Source organism: Sesamum indicum, linkage group LG6 (assembly GCF_000512975.1).
Source record: "Sesamum indicum cultivar Zhongzhi No. 13 linkage group LG6, S_indicum_v1.0, whole genome shotgun sequence".
In the NCBI taxonomy this organism is placed as follows: Eukaryota; Viridiplantae; Streptophyta; class Magnoliopsida; order Lamiales; family Pedaliaceae; genus Sesamum; species Sesamum indicum.
The window spans coordinates 3,709,796-3,730,436 of NC_026150.1; the positions used below are offsets into that span (position 1 = coordinate 3,709,796).

Consider the following 20,641-nt stretch of genomic DNA (forward strand, 5'->3'; position numbering starts at 1 on the left):
GAACCGACTTTTATAGATTCATCAATCCACCAGTTCAAATAGGCACACTGGCCAGTTCACCCAGAATTGACAGTACAATATTTACTACTCTATTGGCAAAGTAAACTACATATCTTTGCTGTATTTACTCAGTCTAACTATAAGTGAGTGAAATCAGTTGTCACTTATAAGGTGATACATTCTCATCAATAAAGTTGCAAAATTAGTGAGATCAAACACTTTTCTTTTCAAAAAGACGCTTGTCATGCCTTTTTCTTCTTCTATGGGTAAATTTCCACTAATCAAAAGGTCATCCACTTCAATGAAATTACCAGAGAAAAGGATCATTGAAGAGAAAAACCAGATCCCGGAAACAAGAAAAACAGAACCCAAATCCAGGTTCTTGAGAATTCTTTCCTATTGTCAAGAAAACCCAAAAATTAGTCTTGTCAAATACCTCTGAGGTACTCAAGCAGAGTGAAGTGCGCCAACCCATCAGGCAAAACTCGTCGGACCCCATTAACGTACACAATCGGTTCCTTCACTCCAGATTCTTCTACTCTATCCATTTGACTTTCTGTTTTCAAAGACCCCATCTTTCAAATGGGTCATGCAGAGTTGATTGATTGATCTGTATGCTTTTTGTTTTGGAAGTGAAGAATTGTCGAGTAGAATGAGAAGACTGGATGGACATATGATACGACAGATGGCTACGGAAGTGTTATGAGTAGTAGATGATAGGCGGCTATTTTCGGACCCGACAAGCTTTTCTGACGTGCGCATGCTTTTAATTTCTTGATCTTGTTTTTGGTTTTTACTTGTAACGGTTAAACTTTGGCTAAAAATGCATAATAATGTTCCTTCTCGATGACTACTTTAATTGATAAAGTTGACACTCTTTTTTACTAAATTAATTATAATCACATTATCAAATATTTATACATTATAAATACTAATCACCAATGTTAAATAACTATATCTAATTAACAATTCAAATAAAAAGATCGTAACTTAAAAATTAAAATAACATTTCATACATTGATCGGGTTCGAAATCATAACCTTATAGTCGTAAGGCCTCAACTTCAACAATTGAGTTAAGTCTCATTGGCAAGAAGTTCGGACTTAAAGAAGACACATTCGAGTTTTATTAAAATGTGTATATTGATATATTTTAATACTAGTTGGTCAATCTATTATAATATAGTTGTTGGGGTTAAATCCAATTTAACCATCCCTGTGATATGCAAAATGTTCAAAAACATCCTATGAAAATATATATCAATTTAGCTCCCTGTAATTTAAAAAATGAAGCAAAAAAGCACCTCCACGAAAGAAATGTGTTACACGCATCATTTTCTCTTTTTTTTTTTTTTACTCTTTTAATTATAAAAATGACATACATTATTTAAGAAATGCTAGATTTTGATCAATATAAAATTGATGTCAGAGAATTCATCAATAACATCTATGACCCATATTTGATCATTTAAATTTAGATATAGTTACATTTACCTCCTTGATCTATAATCTATTTACATAAATCACTCCTATCTTTTAGATAATTACACATGCACCCACCAAATATCATTATTACTTACACAAACCGTTTCTTACTTTTTTAAAAAATTGCACACACACACACACCCTTAGTACATAAGTCAGGGGTATAAATATAATTATCCCTTAAATCTATGACCCAATTTTTATCAACCCGATCAAGGCCCAAAATTCATCTCATATATATTTATTAATATATAATAAAAATAAATTAAAAATACTAAAAAATTAAAAGATCTTCTTCCCCAACCCAACCCTGGCCCTTGCTGCTTCACACACACACCCCCAACCCAACCCTATCACTCATGAAGGTGGAGCAGAGAGGCAGCAACGGGGGTGGAGCAGGGAGGGGACAGTGGTTATAGGGTAGAAGGGGTAAAGGGATGGGGCGACAATGACAGTGTGGGTGGGTGGACTTTTTCTATATACGTAAGAGATAAAGTGATTGAATCCGGTTTTGGAGATGGAGAATCATATTTATATGGTTGGTAGGCTGTATGATTTCATGCACTCCTTCAGATCAAGTTTTGATTCAATGGGAGACTGGCAGTAGTTTTCTAACATTTTGTCCTTTGCATTCAGAGGTTTCTGGTGACCTTGTCAGGCACCTTCATATTCTAGGTCTTCTCTTTAACTATGAACACCTTCATGAGTTGTCGTTGGTTCTGTCCTTTCATAACTCATTCTTATATCATGAAGGTTTCATAAGGGATGTAAGAAATAACACCACATCAGAGTTGATGCCATAGGTTCCATTCATGCTTTTATTTGTTCACATGCATCTAAAACTGCCACACCCTATAGATGATCAGAACTTGCAGAAGTTGTTGTTGACGACAAATTTGCAACCTATTAAGGAGCACCACTACAACTTAAGTAGGCACCAGATAAGAACAAGGATTTGACCATTCCAAACCCACAATCATATGTGAAGTTGTGATCAGGTAAGACTAGTTGTCTCTTAATATAATCCGAACAAATAGTTAAGAAGGTATAGGTAACAAGCATTAAACTTGTCGGAAGTTTCTCAACTAAATCAATACTTTTATAATCGAACCAGGTATCGAACTGATCAAGTTACTGGGTTACTAGTCCGAGCGGTTGGATTGGAGTGAAAAAATTGGTAGACCCTGACTATATTTTATATATAACATATTGATACATACTATATACTAATGAATTAAGATAAAATAAAATATTCAAATAAAAAAGTTTGCAAATTTTAAATTAAGTTTCATTCAACTAAATAATAATAATAATTTAAAAAATTAACAAAAAACATAAAAAAATTAAATCTAACAATTAACTAATGTATATTAGTTCATATATATACATATATATAAAAACTTATAATATATATAAAACTAATATATATATGTAAACTAATATATATTTCTATAAATTAATATATATATATACATATCTATATCTATATCTCTTTCCTCCTCCACCCCTCCACCTACCCCCTTTCCTTCTTCAAGTCCACCCTCCACCATTCCCTTTCCTTCTTCAAGTCCACCCTCTACCTCCCTTTCCATATTTTCCACCTTCTCTTTCCTTTTTGTTTTACCCACCACCACCAACAAACTTTTTTTCCTTCTTCTCCACTCGCCGCCCCGCCCGATGCCACGACTCTGCCACTGACCACCAGCTTCACCGACATCTGACACCATCTTCTTTCTTAATCTCTTTCTTTTTCTTTTCTTCTTTTTTAAAAAAAAATATATAACCCGATTTTTTTGATCAAGTTGGTCGATTTTCACCGACATGACAGGATTTTGACCGAGTCATGCAGGGTTTGACCACCCCAATTCTAATACACATACCCGGACCGGCCTTAGGTCCTATTTTCGATCGAATCGACCGGTCCGGTCTGGATTTAAAAACCATGACTAAAACCCTCCGACCTATTAAATACATTCAAATCGCATTATTCTACTTCGTTCCCTATCTAGCTAACTTAAGTATCGGGGAATTAACTAGGGACCTCTCAATAAGTCTAACAATCTATTTTTTTCTCAAATTTTCAAGTACTATTCAAAAAACACTCAAAGTGACTAACAACCTCGACCCCAATCAATTGCAAACCCTGACCCATTTCAACACCTCCATGTGTGACTAATACAGTTCCATTGGTGTAGATTCAAACAAGTGCACCTTCCTACAATCAGAAGGCAAATGGACAAATTAAAATGACTATCAGACTTACATTGGGTCAAAGAAACAACACATGTCAGTAAGTATAAAAGGAATAAAATAACTGTCGTCAGCACAAGTAAAAAAAGTTGAAGAAGATCTTTGCAAGATGATAACAAAATCCACATTCTCAACCTTCATTCAGCAAAATGTTGCAATTGCAATATATGTCTATTTCGTTTTCGGTACACAACGGAGAACGGAGAACCTAATCAGAACGTGGCACTATCCTCTAATATGAGAAAATGCTAAAACAATTTCACTGAATTTATTAATATTAATAAAAAAAATTGAATGAAAATTAATATTTAGTTTCAATTGATTTATTACTAACTTATTGCAAATCAAACAATTAATATAATTAAATTAATTAAAAAATTAAAAAAGACTAAACGCCATCCCCTTTATTGCTAGAAACTTGTCTCTAAGTTTCCGGCGCCGTCTAGATGAGTTTCCGACTGCCAGTAGTACCATTCAAATCTTCTCTTCAAAAGTAACATTTTCATTCTTCAATTGAGTTTCGGTAATCGGAGAGACTGGGGTCAAATCACAACCGTCGAACCTGTTTGCTGTCATTTCGTTGTCGTCCGATCGCAGACCACCACCACAAGATGATTCCAACGAGAGCGGTCTCACTCATTTTGATAAAGCATTTGCAAAGATCCGACTGTTTGAAGGATCCGTCTCTGCGACAGAGATGGTGGTGGGGGTGGTTGTAGGGGGTAGTTATATATATATATAATAATCTATTTTTTAATTTTAAATTATTTATATAATATAATAAGGTAAATAATTTGTTGAATTTAGACCTTTCATTTTTTTAAATCTAACGATCTAGATTAATTCATTAGATCTAACGGTCAATATTTGATAAAAAAAGATCCAACGATTGTTAAAATAAGAAATAATATATATTAAGTAAGGGTATAATGATCATTTTATAAAAAAATTTAACGTTGTTAGATTTAATAGAGATGTGGCAATTGAGCTACTTTTAAAAAACATCTGGAGGTTTTTAGCCTATTTTTAAAACAGAAATGAATTTTTTGTCGATTTTTTAAAACATAGGGGGTTTTATGCATTTTGACCCACTTAATACATAAATCTGGCGAACTCAATCACAAGGCCAAACGGGACACTAAATATATGTGTGCAAGTATTTGTAGTAGATAACGATTACAATATTAAGAATAAATTGTAGTTGTAATTACAAGTACATCTCTATTCAGAGGGAAAATTTCGTAGTTACACCCTCTAGTGTAAATTACACTGACAATCCCTGAAAGGATGTACTTTTATTTTCGTAAAGAACATAAGAGGTTTGTATAATCAGACTCTATTCTAGCAAATGTTGACGTAATTTAAGATAATGTAAAAAGTCCAACAAAGCCAAAGAGACGCAAACTGGCACAGACTATTTTGGATGCATTTAACACCACTATGTGATCATATCAAATGTGATGGAAAATTTGCTACGTCACATATTACTAAGTACATAGATTACAATAACTTACATGATAGCAAAACCAAGGGGCAAAAAAGAGAGAAAACTAACTACAAAAAAGCGAAAAAAGGATGCACAAGGCAGAGAAAGGTCCCATACCATATTACAGTCTGGTGCAGCAAATTTGCTGTCTTCTCCATTCAAAACTGTTGAATTAGCAGAGGATCCAACAAAGAACGTCTTCCCTTGCCTTAAGAACAATAAGTAGATATACAAGTACAATGTTCTTTACATTGACTCAGCTTTGAAGCAGCACTTGCCTCAAGTGATCTGGTTTTGATACCTTCGGAGGAGTAGAATGTTCCGACTGAGAAAATACAATGAGTATTTGCATGAGGGTCGTAACTAGAGCCAAGAAAACTACACAGAAGACGATTTCTCCCCACGAGAATGGGAAACATTCGAGAACTTTTATGATAGCCAAGATTAGGATAGAAGACCAGGTAAGGACAACCTGCCCATCAAGAGTAACGGAATATTAAAGTTACTGAAACAAAAGGCATGAGATTAAATGATATGTATTGAACTCCGTATTTACCAAAAGAGATTTCTTTGGTCTGCCAATGTCGTGGCGTATTTCATCTCCAAATGTGTTTGTTGCGAGATGCCTCTCCAATAACGCGTCCTGGTTGATAAGAGAAAATTCCCCGAATCAATATAGCTACACATCAAGTCCACGAGGAAATAGTTATGACTTTTGTGTCTGTTTAAGGAAGTTAGTTCTTGATAATATTTAGCAGATTTCTTCACATGTTATAAGGAAAAACTTTGTACTATCTATAGACAGGAGTTGTTTCAGCAGTAGGTCAAGCATCCAAGGTAGTGTGGTAGGTATTCTCAAACTTCCAGAGAGTGGAGGGATGTGGAAGAAAACTACAGGCTTCAACTTGATGACTTTGCTTTTGCCAAACACTACGATGATTCTTTATGTACTGTACAAGGTTAGGACAGTTCTTGGACTTATCATTGAAGTCTAGAGTTGTAATTGTTTCCTAGTAAAGATGTTGTTTTCTTACACAAGGAAGCTTTCCCAATGTGATAGGTCATGGAACATATTACCTTTGCCACAAACATATCTTTGCACCACTGTGAAATCCCGCTACTCGTTTCAGGTAAATCTCGCATTATATGCCGCTCAATATGCACATGTACCTACAGCAGCGGATATCAATTTCAGCAAGATGTTTGTGAGATAATAAGAAGAATATTGTATATGTAAGAATACGCTTAAGCTTACTGCTTGGGCCTGCATAGTAATAATTGATTGGTTTCTTTCAGTTAGTTTACAAATAATTCGACCCAAATTATCTCATGCTAATATAACTGTAACTAGCGTACCGCAGAAGATCGCCCCCTGAAAATTTTCAGTAATGTAGGTCGGGGTTCATTCTTGGGGATAGCAACTGTAATATTATAGATTACAGGAACAAATGATCGCAGATGAGTTACTGCTGCAACAAAACCCTGGATAAGCCCAAAAAGAAAATGATAAATTATAAAGCATTGAAACAAATAATCATTCAAATTCGTGCAGATATAATAAAAAAGGTATTTGATTGTTATGAAGATGAATGTTAAGATTCACGAATCAAAATGATACCTGGCTTTTAAAATAAAAACAGCATGATGTCCCTACAATCATCTTACTTTTTTATGGTAGTGGTGGCATTGGTTGAAGAAATGGGTTAGAAAGAAACTAAGATTTCTTTTGAGAAGGCTACAGATGTATTTGGGTAATTTAATAAGGATAAAAATGTAAAGAAAATTCAACATATTTAGATGAACACCACAAGCCTGAAAAAGAACTCCCTGAAGCTTGAGAAAAGTGAATGATTTTAGCTTCTGGAAGTTGGCGTTTAAGCAGAAAGTGAGTGGTGACGACATACTCCACCCACGTCTCACAAGCCACACTCCTCTAAGTTGAAATGAGCCCTTAGCAAGGATGCATGGTGAGAAGATAGAGAAGTATGTCATGAAGGCCTAGAAAGTCGGTGGTGGAATGAACAACCCAAGACAGTTAACACAAAGCATATTATTGATGACTGGCTTCTATGAAATTACTTATAGCAATAACCTTAGTACGAGGAATCAGAACGTTCCGTGGAACAGGTAAGCCAGCTGAAGCAGCATACTCTTGAGCTGCTTCAAGCTTTGCCTGGGTAAATCGAGTTCCTTCAACAAAAAGAGCCAACCAAAATGGTAAAGGATAATCATTTAGCGCTACTAATCCTGACTGCATAAAGACATCAAGATGTCAAGTAATGGAATGATACAGTTTTTGAGGCAAACTGGTGGAAAAATGCTCTATCTACAGCACCTTCAGGGTGTTTTCATCTTTTGCCCAACTCCTCTCGAGAAATATATAATCAGAAAACCACATTGACCAACCTATAACCTGTACATACAATAGCAATGGTCATAATCTGTTCACGTATGTGAGTGAGCTTATTGTCGGGAGATCAACAGAATCAATTCGAGTCAAACAGAACGTTTTTGTTGCAAAGCTTTCAGAAGAAAATGTTCTACATTATAATATCAAATAATTACTAGTTTAAGATGAGCTTCGCAAATCAGAAAATCCCCCAAGGGTTTATCTACTACATAAAAGTAAAAAACAAAGAACTGGAAAACTCACAGGAAGGAATAATGAAGATTTCTTTATCATTGCTAGTGAACTGCCAAGGCAACCTGCACGCTGAAGTGAGATGACAATTCAGTCACAGGAACAAGTATCCATCCAATACATACTAACATGATTGCATACTCAAGTTTCTTAAAACACAATACTGTGTGATAAAATAGTTGCATGTGTTGATATCATAAAACTATTATAACTGACATAACTACTATGCATGAATCAAGAGTGAAATCTTAGACAATGCTGATTCACATGTTATGGACACAACCAGTTCTAGTTTGTTATGCAGATTTAACAGCAGAAAAGAAATTCGAGTGAGTAGTGCCAGATTTAAGGAATTCATAGACTTATAGAAAGAAAATGGTTGTATTGTGTTATTACAAGCTACCTTCATCTCTCAGATAGGCTGGAGTATTTTTCAAAAACTTGAGCACTTTGTTTTAATTTAGATATCCAGAGATGTAAGAACTGAGAAGGGCTGGGAGTGAAGAAGATATCTTAAACCTGGAAAGAGAATTATTATAATTCTGTTTAGCAAGCTTTGACTAGTTCTCGAGTCGATTTGTGCAAAAAAAGAAAAAGAATAGCATATTTGAGACAGTTTCATTAAGTCAAAATTCAAAAAACACTGAAAAGTATAAGTTCTAGATAAATCAGTAGTAACCTGAGCTAAGACCCATCCGACAAGCCAATCAATATCACTTCTGTGGTTACAAATGAGAAGTGCACGTTCTTTACCTGAAAATTATAAAAAAGACATTAGTTAATACAACAAACAAATCTTTTTTTTTTTTTTAATAACTCAGCAAGTATTCTGAAAATATCAACACTCAGAAATTGCATGCTTGCGTGTGCTCACAAGGCAATTGAAAATTTCTTACCTAGGAGGTCAAAAGTTTCTTGATCTACAAATAGCTCAACCTGTCCACCAGTTACCACTGACCCAATAAGACAACGGAATTGATAACAGAAACACAGTATTTCTGACATCATTATTGTTATTCGATTGTGCTTGAATACTATAGAACTTCATCAAGTCATTCAGCTATCAATTGTTTAACCATTTTTCTACTAAACCAAAGTTGCAGACCAACTAGAAACGGTCATGCTTATTACTAAAAAATAAGCAAAATCATGAAACGAGCCACAACTAAGAGTAAAGAACAATAGGAAGTAAATATAGATGAAGAACAAAAATAATACTTTCAGAACACCTTGATGTTTGCCCACCAGTCGAAAAGCCAGATAAGCTCCAACCATAGTAGTTCGATTATTTCTTTGTTGATCCTTCTGTAAGCACTTTTCGACACTGGACGAATAAGGACAAAGAGAACAGCCTGAAATTGAATAAAAGTATAAATCTACAATGTACTGGGCCGAGCAGATGAATTAACATCTAATTCAACAAACTATGTTAAACGTCATATTTTTGTTGAGATTGGTCACAGCGTAATGCTACAGTTCAAATGTGAGAAATGAGAGAAAAAAGTAGACATAGTTCAGCCTCTAGCACCTTGACATTGCCAGATAATTGAACTCTGTTGCACACTCAATCAAAAAGACAAGAGGACAGTAAACCTTCAATACCATGTAACATGTCAATTAATTAACAACCACATGATCGTCATTCTTTGGTTATTTCTTTGACATTGTCATGCTAACACCATTGGTAACTAGAAACTCATAATACTGACTTGAGAAAAACATTTAATGAAGTTGCAGACTAAACCTTGTGCTCCGAGAATACAATTAACTAATCCCTGAGCTTTTAAATATTAATAAACCCTTTCCTCCGACTCTCGCAAATTACTCCAAAATCAGATAAACTTTTACATATGACTGATGCCAATCTGCAGGGGTTCAAGGATGATAATAGGTGGCGTCCAAAGCCATGCGATTAGGCTAAGTAGCTAACCATGCACAGACGTTATCAAGAGGATTTTCAGTCTGCGGTGAAGCAATACGCATACTATACTAAACTTAGTCTAAAATAAAGACAATTCTCATCATGGATTCGGACTATCTCAATCATGCAGCACTTTCTCCATTCTCCACTTACCTAACAAGATTCAGACTATCACAAGCTAAGAAACCAGCCATTCGAACAAGCCAAACAAAACCCAACACACAAATCAATCCACATTGTTGATTCAATATCACAAAAAAGCGTGCAAGATCCACAAAATAAAATTCAAAAAAATAACAATAATAAAAAAAGATTGAGAATGAGAAAAAGAAAAAACAAATGAAATTGGTGGGCAAGTAGACCTGAATGAGGTTAACAATGAAGCCCGATAAAAGGAAGAGGATTCCTAAAGGGAGAAACACCGCGGCGGCGATCGCCATTGCAGAGCCCACATGCACACCAACTTTATACTAAAGATTTGAGTTATAATCCTTGTCGTAGATGGAAGATTTCTGCGTTTGAAAAATCTTTTGTTGAGATGTTTATTGCTCTTTCATTGACGAGGGCAAATCGAAATGAATCTGTGTTTGTTTCTGAGAGAGAGAGAGGAGGGGTGGCTGGCAAGATGATCGTTTGTCCGAATATAGTGGAACCAAAAGGGCATTGGTTAACTGGAGACCAACTGAAAATGCTAATTTGCACCGCTGGCATCGTGCGCCACATGATTAAATTAGGTTTTCAATTTAAATTGTTCCAATTTTATGTATTTTTCATCTTAAAAAGGACATCTAAAAGCTTGCAAACTTTTGTCAGATTGTTTGAGTGAATTTATAAACTCATATTCTTAAAATTATAAAATATCTTTTTAAAAAAATATATGAAGTTTTAAAAAAAATATGTAGAGTAAGAAGTTCTCAACTTATTTTCAAATTCAGAAAAAATTGTTTAAATTTTTCAAATTCATTATAAATTTGTATTTTTTTTAAAAAATTTATACTAGTATTAGTATCATATTATAGATTTAGGCCAAAATATCAAATGAAAGTGGATCGATTTTTTTTCATTCCCGAGGAAGTGCATATCTTACCCGGATCTTCTTCTATAATGGTACGGAACAATAGTGTCATTAGGGTAGATACACAAATTACTTTAAATATAAGAAGCCGAGTAGCCGGGTTGATCCGAGTGGAGAGAAAAAAAAAAAAGAATTGAACTTAAAATCTTTTCTGGAGATATCCATTTTCCTGGAGAGACAGATAAGTTATCCCGACATAGCGGCATTTTGATACCACCAGGAACAGGAAAACAAAATTGCAAGGAATCCAAAAAATGGAAAAATTGGATCTATGTTCAACGGATCACACCTAGCAAGAAAAAGTATTTTGTTTTGGTTCGGCCTGTCGTCACATATGAAATAACGGACGGTATAACTTTAGCAACGCTTTTCCCCCCGAATATGTTGCAAGAAAGTGATAATGTGCAACTTCGATTCCACAGCCGTATTTTATCGAAACACTTTATTAATAATAAGATCTAACATTGAAATAAGTTCTAATAAAATATATAAAGTTATAAAATCTTGTAAATAAATTTAGCAAAACACCCTCTTACTTTAATATAATTTCTAAAGAATTCAAGACTCTTTTTAAGCTTCGCCTACCAACGCACATAACACATACTTCCCCAATTCCAAATTTCTATGTCTAACTTTCTTAAAGCAATTTTTTTAAAAAAAATTGTTATATCAATTCAAATAATAATATATATTCCTAAATATTATACATTATTTTTAGATAATAGTGCAATGAACCCTATGCCACATGATTCAAGTTTAAGAAAATTGCAAAAAATATTTTAAATTAAAAAAATAATGATGCTGATAGAAAAAATAGACTAAACTTGCAAAAGGCGAAAAATGCTCCCCAGAAAATCGCAGAAACACCTAGACGTTCAATAATTCCGTACTTTGACCGTATTGGAGTTGTAACCTGACTTGTTTGACCCGACGATCCACTAGAACAATCATTAATTTGGTATTCATTCGACAATTGTTCAACATGACTCTCATAGATTTTGATACATAAGAGCCTATAAATATTTGAAGGGTCCATTTGAAAGGTGTGCATTTATTACATGAAATTGCACTATCTAGTGAGATTGCTTCTTCAGATCCTTACAATCTTGAATCTCTACTAAATTAAATTTTTGAGAATTTTAGTTGAAGGACACCGCAACTAGCCTAATGATTTTTGTGTGCAAGCCAACCATCATTAATCCAGTTTGATACTTTTTGTGCCAGTGCTTCAAATCTTTACCAGGTCGTCATCTATATTAGCCCCAAATCACAACAGACTTTGATCAGTATCACGTACAAATGAACAAATAATTTATATTTGACATAATTACGTTAAAAAAAATAACAGTATATTATACGTGTATAACTAAATTTTAATAGATATGATTATAATATTTCATACCAAATTAATATATATATATATATACGAGTTATATATATTTTTCTAGTTAAGAATAGGAGAAATGGTTAAAAGTTAAAGAGGGAGGATGGAGAGAGAAGTGAAGAAATTTATAGTTAAGAATATGAGAAAATTATATTTATATGACGGTTTTTTTTAAATAAAAAAATATAGAGAATTTTTTTTTTTGGAACAGAAAAAACATAGAGAGTTTGGTGCTTCGTATTATATTATATGTTATTTAAACAAAAAGTTAAAATTAAAACTTTTTATGTTGTATATGATAAAAAGAAAATATGTAGATAAATGAAAAAAATACAGGGATCCCCTGTGATAATAGAAATATTTGAAAATTTTCCTGTGAAAATTAAAATATCAATTATTTTCCTGTGATATAAAATAATGTCAAAAAAAACCCTTCTGTGCAGAGATTGAGCCACACACGCTTTGACTGTGAACTTGGGTAGATAAAGTACAATTTTTGGACATTTTGCCCTTCTCTCCCCCAATTTAAAGGTTGCTTCGTTCCCTTCTTTTTATCACATTTTTCACCCTTTCTTGCACGCTCATGTCTCACTTGTTTTCTCTTTTGCAAATTTTGAAGACATGTCCACACAATCAAATCGACTGAAAAATAAAATCGAGGATGCAAGGAAGTGGTCGATTTGAGGTTTTCAGCTTCACCATTTTGTGGATGCAATTCAAAGGCAGAAATTAGAGTAGTGGAATCTTTAAGAAAATCTTCTAGAGGTAAGTTGTATTATTATTGTAGATTTCAAGTTTGTGATTTTTTTCGTTGGTACAACTCGAAAGAGCTACATGGGCACTAAACGGGTTTTCAGTAAACTTTAATTGTGGAGCATACACTAGATTGGGGGACAGTGCATTTGCAACATATGAAGATGAACAAGATGGTTATGATATAGATAATGTGGTATCGAAAGCGTCGAATTCCAGGAAATCAAACTTAACTGTCGGGCGCAATGAAAAAGTGGCTAGCAATGTTAATTTTTGGATTGGAGTTAGTGGAGTTTTATTTTTGGTGGTTTTCATTCTGTTAATCAAGTAAAAATCAAGGTTTGTTGTAATTGTATTCTAATTCCTCAAATATGCAGTTTATTTTTATTTATCAAGGGTTGTTCTAATTGTATTGTAATTTAAAAAATGTAGTTTATTTTTATTTCTAGATTATAACATCATATTAAAATATTATCCGATGCTATAAAAAAGTACTACATAAGACACTTAAAATGTGCAAAATAATAAAATACCTAATTTATTGAGCACAATGTAAGCCAATTCACACTGTATCTACCAATTAAGTCAATTTACACCCTGCCAGAATGTAAATCAATTTACATTGCCAAAATTCTAAAAATGTAAGCCTAAGCCAGAAGTACATCCAACCCCATTCAAAGACATTACTACCTCCAAAAATACTATCAAACATTCTCTGCCAAAAATATTAAATAATTTAAACAATTAGCTCCATTTAAAGTAGACAAAATGTACATCCAACCCCATTCAAACACATTAAAACGATTAAGACAAAGTTACAACTCCATTATTCATGGCCTCCATGGCCTTTTCTTGGACCTCTCCATGATTCTTTCCAAAACTTGGAAAATTGATAGCCTTTTGTTTCTATTTGTATTTATGTGTCCTCTTGAGCTTGTTCCAACAGTGTCTCCCATCAAAGCAGCATTTCTACATCCTTGATAACCAATTTTTTGCCAATAATAATAATAAAAAAAAAGTTTTAAAAATAGTTGTAGTAAAATATAAAAATAAGGGAATCTATAATAACAGAACTTACAATAGATGGATGAGTGCTTGTAGGGGGTGTTGCTACAAATAATCAAATAGTTGTTTGTTCATTCTACATTTAAAAAGGTAATACATCAAGGATTATATTTTAATTGCTCACTTACTACACAGTCGCAAGCATTTAATAGTCAATTTCTTGCTGTTAATAAGAGAGAGAGAGAGAACTACAGTGCTTACAGTAGATGGAGGAGTCTTTGTCGAGTGTGTGGCTGCAGATGATCCAGTTTGTTCAATCTGCATTTGAAAAAAGAAAATGTAATATGTCAAGAATACTACAGTAAACAAGCAGCAAAAAGAACAATATTTTAATTGCTATAAGAACTTATAGTGCTTACAGTAGATGAAAGAATGCCTGTTTGCAGTGTGTTTGCACTTTATGGTAGTGGTAAGCCTGAAACTTTATAGTAAAAGTTCATTGTTCATTTCCTCCCACCACGTTTGTCATATATAACTCATAACTCATACATTCCTAGAAAATCAATATCTATCCCTTCAAAGATCTTTTTTATGCTCCTACATATTTAGATTTTTTACCATCCACAAATCTACTATCGTACCAAAAATGAATATCATGCAAGTCACTACCTGCACATGGAAGAAAAAAAAAACAAATACAACTTTTTAAAAGGAGGCAATTCTCAAACAAGGAGCAAATTTTAAAAGTAGATACACACATTTATCATAGGTGATTTTGTAAATATTTATATTATCACGGGGGGTCAATTAGTAACTGATAATTTTCAAACAGGCCCACATTTCTTAAATATAACAAAATATAATAATAGAATATAATAATTCAAAAATAGGGACCACATACTATCATAAAAGATCTAAATAGAATTCTTAAATTTTACAAACTATCATAAAAAGTATAAATAGAATTAAAAAATATAATAATTTTCAAATGGGTACCACGTATACATTATAATATTCCCAAAAGTCATGAACATTCATAAACAGTCATAAAAGCATAATATAATAAAGCAAATCTAAGATGGAAGCCAGCCAAAACATAATAAAATAATTCAAATTATAAACTAAAAATATAAATAAAACAAACATATCATCATTGTCTTGCACAGTTCACCAAGTCCCAATCTTTTTTTTTTTTTTTTCTTTTGTCTATACATTAAAATAGTAGATCTAGAAAACTAACCTCATATATCATTTAACCTCTTTTATTTCTCTCCTGCAGAAACTATAAAAGGAAAAACCCTACACAGAATAACATAGAATAAAGAAATAAGAAAAACCCTAAAAATCGGTTCTTTAACCGATAATTTATTTTTAAAAATCATCAAAAATACCTTAAAGTAGTAGATTTGGAAACTAACCTCATATATTTCCGAAACCTCGTTGATTTCTCTCCTACCGAAACAAAAAAAAAAAAAAAAAACACCTACATCGAAAAACTCAGACTTTTATGTTTAAAAATTTAGTACAAAACTATAAAAGCCCTAAATCATACTCTAAATCATAAGAAAAATCCTAACATAACATAACTATAAAAATCGTAAATTATAAAAATCCTAATGCAACATAAACACCACAAAAAAAAGAAGAGCGAAAAGTAGAGATACCCACCTTCGTTAACATTTTTTTGTTGATTATACAAGTTTTTCTTCGCGATTTAACGGTCAGATTTAAAATTTTTTAGCAAAGTAACCTAAAAAATCAAAGGATTAGGGTTTTCTCTCAATTAGTTGAAGAAGTAGGACGTCTGGTCTAAACTGGTCAATAGCCCATTCATATATATGGAGGGGCATTTTAGTTATTATCCCTGTAAAATTAGGCTGTCATTGACTGGGGGCAGTGTGATTTTTTATTTATAACATGGGGTGAAACTGATTTTTTTTTTTCATAGGGGTTTTTTGATCTTTTAGCATAACATAGGGAGCAAAATGAATTTAACTCGATAATAATTTGACATCAACGGTTACTTGTTGGGCAGAAACATAATTTACTGTTTTTGGGGGGTGCAAAGTGCAAAATCCTCCTTTCTTTGTAAGAAAAATGGCCAAAACCCCTTGAAAACTGAACTCGAATTCATCACAAAGAGCGCAACAGCAAATTCGGTCGTTGCACGCAGGAATCGAATTGTCTGCATAAATACAAGAGACGAGTGGCAGAAATGAGCTCGCAAACGGTGCCGTATCACCAACCGGCCACGCTGGAAGAAGTTCGAACCCTTTGGATTGGGGATTTGCCTTATTGGGCCGACGAGAACTACCTCCGCGGCTGGTTCTCGCACACTGGCGAGGTACGGATAATTGTGTATTTGTATATATACGTATATGCATACTCGTTGTGGCAATTTGTAATCTTTCTGTTTAAAATGTTTGCTGGGTTGTTTGAACTTTTTGTGTGCTGAAAATTTTCTGACAATAAACGATGGTGCGATTGCTAGTTCACTGTAAAAAGTACCGAGCGCACTCCCACCCGATTCAGTTGGTTTCGAGTTCTTGAAATCCCTTTTTGATTTTATTTGATAAATAAAATATGAAGTATTGATTGTTATGTAGCTTGGAGGGCCCTGGTGCATAAATGAGTTTCTTCTGTTGTTTATGATTTTTGGCTCTAGTAGGATTTGGTTTTAGAGGATTGCTAATTAGAAATATGAGTGCTATATGATTTCTTCACCGTATCTTCTATGCCCAAAATGGTTGAAGTAGATTTAATTTTGGATATTTTGGGGTTCATGGCCTTTGCTTTACGTTGTTTTATGGTTCAAGATAGTAGTTTTGCTGTTGTGGACTATCGTTACAGATACTTTCCGCTATGCTTTCTAGCGGGAATCAAATTAGACATGTTGATTTTCAATGGTATGGGTTTTGGTTTGTGGAAGCAAATGACATGTATTGTGGTTGCATAAATACAGGTCCTCTCAATCAAAGTAATTCGCAACAAAATCACAGGTCAGCCCGAGGGTTACGGGTTTGTGGAATTTACATCACATCAAGTAGCAGAAAGCATTCTGCAGTCCTATAATGGAACACAAATCCCCGGGACTGAATTAACTTTCAGGTTGAATTGGGCATCTTCTGGGATTGGAGAAAGGCGTGCTGATGGAGGCCCTGAGCACTCTATTTTTGTCGGGGATTTAGCACCTGATGTTACAGACTACCTGTTGCAGGAGACTTTCAGAGCTAGTTATCCATCAGTTAGAGGGGCCAAGGTGGTGACAGATCCTAACACTGGGCGTTCTAAGGGATATGGATTTGTTAAGTTTGCTGATGAGATGGAAAGGAACAGAGCAATGGTTGAGATGAATGGTGTCTATTGCTCAACTAGGCCCATGAGGATTAGTGCAGCAACACCTAAGAAAACAGCTACTGGTGTACAACAGCAGTATGGTGCCGCTAAAGGTGAAAATCCTTTCTATTGATTCTGCAAGATGTCGTTTCCTACTGTGATTGGTTACAGTTTCCTCATGTGCTGGTAGCTGATAGCAGGTCATGAATTTTTAAAGTAGATCGGTTAGTGAGTTCTTTAATGTTCTTTTTTCACATAGAGATGAGAATAGCAAGCATGATACAGGAAATTTTGTCCCCTTTTAGTATTATTTGACATTAACTCATAATGGGGGCTGCCTCACTGATGGATTACCTGTAGAGTATCTTTAAGAAACAATTTTTCAGTTGCTTTCAGATTTGCTACTGACAAATGCCTCTTATACTTTATCTAATTTGGGGCAACCTCAATGCTCTCTAGATTTTCTCTTCATGAGAACTCTAGTCATACTAGCATAAGAGCATATTCACCTCTCAATTCCTTTTTAGTGACAGAATTTAAGTGTTCCTTCTTTGGTTCTTCAGTGCTTGGTCTTCTGTACTCTTAGTCGGAACTTCTTTTATTCCTTTTCTGGCAGCAATATATCCACCTCCAGTTTACACAACACCAGTGCAGACACTTCCTGTTGATAACGATATAAATAACACTACTGTAAGTCAACATCTTAATGTTCTTGTTTGTAGCTCCATATGTGTTTTTGTCTTATATAACTTACTGAATTGCAGGTTTTTATTGGTAATCTGGATCCCAATGTAACAGAAGAAGAACTGAGGCAAATATTCCTGCAATTTGGGGATATTGTGTATGTCAAAATCCCAGCAGCCAAGGGCTGTGGATTTGTGCAATTTGCCGCAAGGTAAATTTTTGCTCAGAAAACTGTCATCTGCTACCAGGTTTTGAGCAATAAGAGAAGAGCTACCTCTCTTGAACTGCAAGTTTCTGTGTCTCTAGAGAAACAACCATCTATTTCCTTTTTGCCTTTGGTTGTCGCAGGTGTTATTAATGTCTCTAATGTAATTAAAACTGGTTCTTGACGTCCTAATTATACGTGAGTTTGACAGTGCACGACCTTGTTTAGTTTGGGTAGTGTCTTACGCGTTCCTTTGCTCATATATATGGGAAGTTATTTCATCCCTGCTTGATAATTGCGTAGGACATCTGCAGAAGAATCAATCCAAAGGATGCAGGGTGCTGTGATTGGCCAACAGGTTGTCCGACTTTCTTGGGGAAGGAGTCTAACAGCGAAACAGGTTAACTCTAGCTGAAACCATCATGTTCAAGTGATGCTAAATGTTTAAGTAATAGCCCAATAGTCCAGTTATGACATAAAGGAAAAAAATCTAAACAAGCAGCACTTGACCAACTATTGTTTTATGATGTAGGATGCTACTGGCGTCTGGGGTCAATCGGCAGATCCAAGTCAATTGAGTGCTTATTATGCTTATGGACAAGGCTATGATGCCTATGCTTATGGAGCCTCTCAGGATCCTTCAGCATATACATATGGTGCATACGCTGGTTATGTACAGTACCCTCATCAGGTCACCATCACCTTATTCTTTTCTCTCTTTTATCTGCTTATTAGCTTAAGTACATAGCTAAACTTGTGGGATGGTTCCTCTTGTACCAATATTATACTTTTTGTTCCTATATGCTAGATAAGATGCCATCAAGAAGCAGTAAAATGTCAGTAAGAAGCAGCATCTTTGCTGAAGCATATAAAAATGTGACTAGAAGCTTCCAATCTTGTTGTAGTGAAACTCATATACTAGGGTCATGAATCCGTACTTTACCAACGCCAGTGTACTTGGTTTGCATTGGTGCATAAGAATATCTTTAGGTGACACCAATGCATAATATAAGGATTCAGGGCTACTTCGAAATCCTACAATGATTCAGTACAAGAAGTATTAAGAGTTGAGGTGTGGTATAACATTTAATGACATAACAATTTCTCTTTCTGGCCTGTCTTCAAGTTAGAGTGTTTTGTCATTGTTATTCCAGCAAAGCCGTTCATTTATTCTCACAAGATCACCTAAACTTACGAGAAGAATGTTATCCTTTTGGATGCTGTTGGATTTACTATTTAGATTTACTCTTTTTCTCTCCTGTGGGTGACTATTTACATATTTCTCTTTACAGACGGAAGGGGCTCAGGATATGGCTGCCTTATCAGGCATTGCTCCACCGATGGAACACAGAGAGGAAGCATATGATCCCTTGGCTACACCAGATGTTGACAAGTAATCTTGACACTATGTTTTGTTTCTTTCAGATAATTTGGTCTGATCTAACATAATGTTTACTGTAGGTTAAATGCTGCCTACCTTGCTGTTCATGGAAGTGCCATTTTGGGAAGGCCTTTGTGGCAGACCACCTCTTCACTGCCACAGCAAACTTAAATGTTAGTGGTCCACAGACAATATACTTGTTTTTGGTTGCAAGGAGAAAGTAATGCATCTCATTCTGAACTAAATGTTGCACGTCACGTACAGCACAACCATCCTTATGCCACAAACTTTGAGTCCTAGGTTCTGGTGAGGCATCTAAATCCTTAGTATTACTACATCACTGCCAGATTAACTCCTGCATGCAAGGAGGGATTACTTTTATGAGTTTTAGTAATCCTTCAAATTGAGATAGTCAATGTATTTTCTTGCCATCTAGGAATTGGTCCCTGAATCTATATATTAAAATTTGTAGTTGAGAGAATGCATCAAAGCTTCTTACCATTATGAATATCATGTACGATTTTGGCGTTGTAATGAAATATCTTTGCTCAAATAGATGGGTGGCAATCTCCATATGAAGCACATTGCAAAATTTTAGGTGCTCTGATATACAGTGAAATCCCCCATGTGGTGGTGCATAGAATGAGTGTTAGTCGTTTGGAGGCATGGTGATCAAAGAGTTGAGGGAGTTGAGAAATCTAGTATTCATTATGTTGCTCTTTCCAAGCTTCACATGATAAGTTCTTGCTGTGCTACAATAAAGATTTCCGATTGAAGTAAACCATCAAGAACTTCAACTCAGTTGAATGAGAAGATAAATCTATCACTGCTATGTATGATGCCTGTTTGTGTTGTGAAAAATGTATCAACGCGTTATAATTGCATCAGCTGGTTTTGCCAGAATTTGAGAACCTCAAACCATTAACTTGTTTGACAAAAGCCAAGCCGATGACTGTATCTTTTTTCTGGACATAGCTTTTTCTGAACCATGTTGCTTGTCATTGTGCTGAGATATTAGGCAGAATACTGAAATTCA

General features: G+C 34.5%; 3 protein-coding genes across 4 annotated transcripts in view; 1 reads left to right on the plus strand and 2 right to left on the minus strand.

The window, feature by feature from the left end:
- Window positions 1-723, minus strand: part of LOC105163571 (xanthine dehydrogenase 1) — a gene marked incomplete in the record, with an annotated part of 13,518 nt that extends 12,795 nt beyond the window's left edge. Inside the window, 1 exon segment of the mRNA XM_011081980.2 lies at window positions 437-723. Coding sequence (XP_011080282.1) covers window positions 437-575 — 139 coding nt within the window.
- On the minus strand, window positions 4,976-10,425 carry LOC105163572 (1-acyl-sn-glycerol-3-phosphate acyltransferase 2). Of its 2 annotated transcripts, none has more exons than XM_020694554.1 (11): window positions 10,145-10,425; window positions 9,091-9,213; window positions 8,758-8,797; window positions 8,541-8,614; window positions 7,874-7,933; window positions 7,556-7,633; window positions 7,313-7,471; window positions 6,577-6,702; window positions 6,298-6,390; window positions 5,777-5,863; window positions 4,976-5,545 (listed from the first exon to the last, which is right to left on the minus strand). In XM_020694554.1, exons 1-11 carry the CDS (start codon window positions 10,220-10,222, stop codon window positions 5,477-5,479), a joined length of 987 nt encoding a protein of 328 aa, XP_020550213.1. In that variant the 5' UTR covers window positions 10,223-10,425; the 3' UTR covers window positions 4,976-5,476. The 2 variants fall into 2 exon arrangements, with proteins under 2 accessions (XP_020550213.1, XP_011080283.1); XM_011081981.2 differs by having other exon boundaries at window positions 4,980-5,692.
- On the plus strand, window positions 16,113-20,158 carry LOC105163573 (polyadenylate-binding protein RBP47B'). The gene is made up of 8 exons (XM_011081982.2): window positions 16,113-16,343; window positions 16,962-17,448; window positions 17,952-18,025; window positions 18,100-18,230; window positions 18,528-18,624; window positions 18,757-18,915; window positions 19,517-19,617; window positions 19,686-20,158. The coding sequence occupies exons 1-8, from the start codon at window positions 16,215-16,217 to the stop codon at window positions 19,774-19,776; spliced, it is 1,269 nt and encodes a 422-aa protein (XP_011080284.1). The 5' UTR covers window positions 16,113-16,214; the 3' UTR covers window positions 19,777-20,158.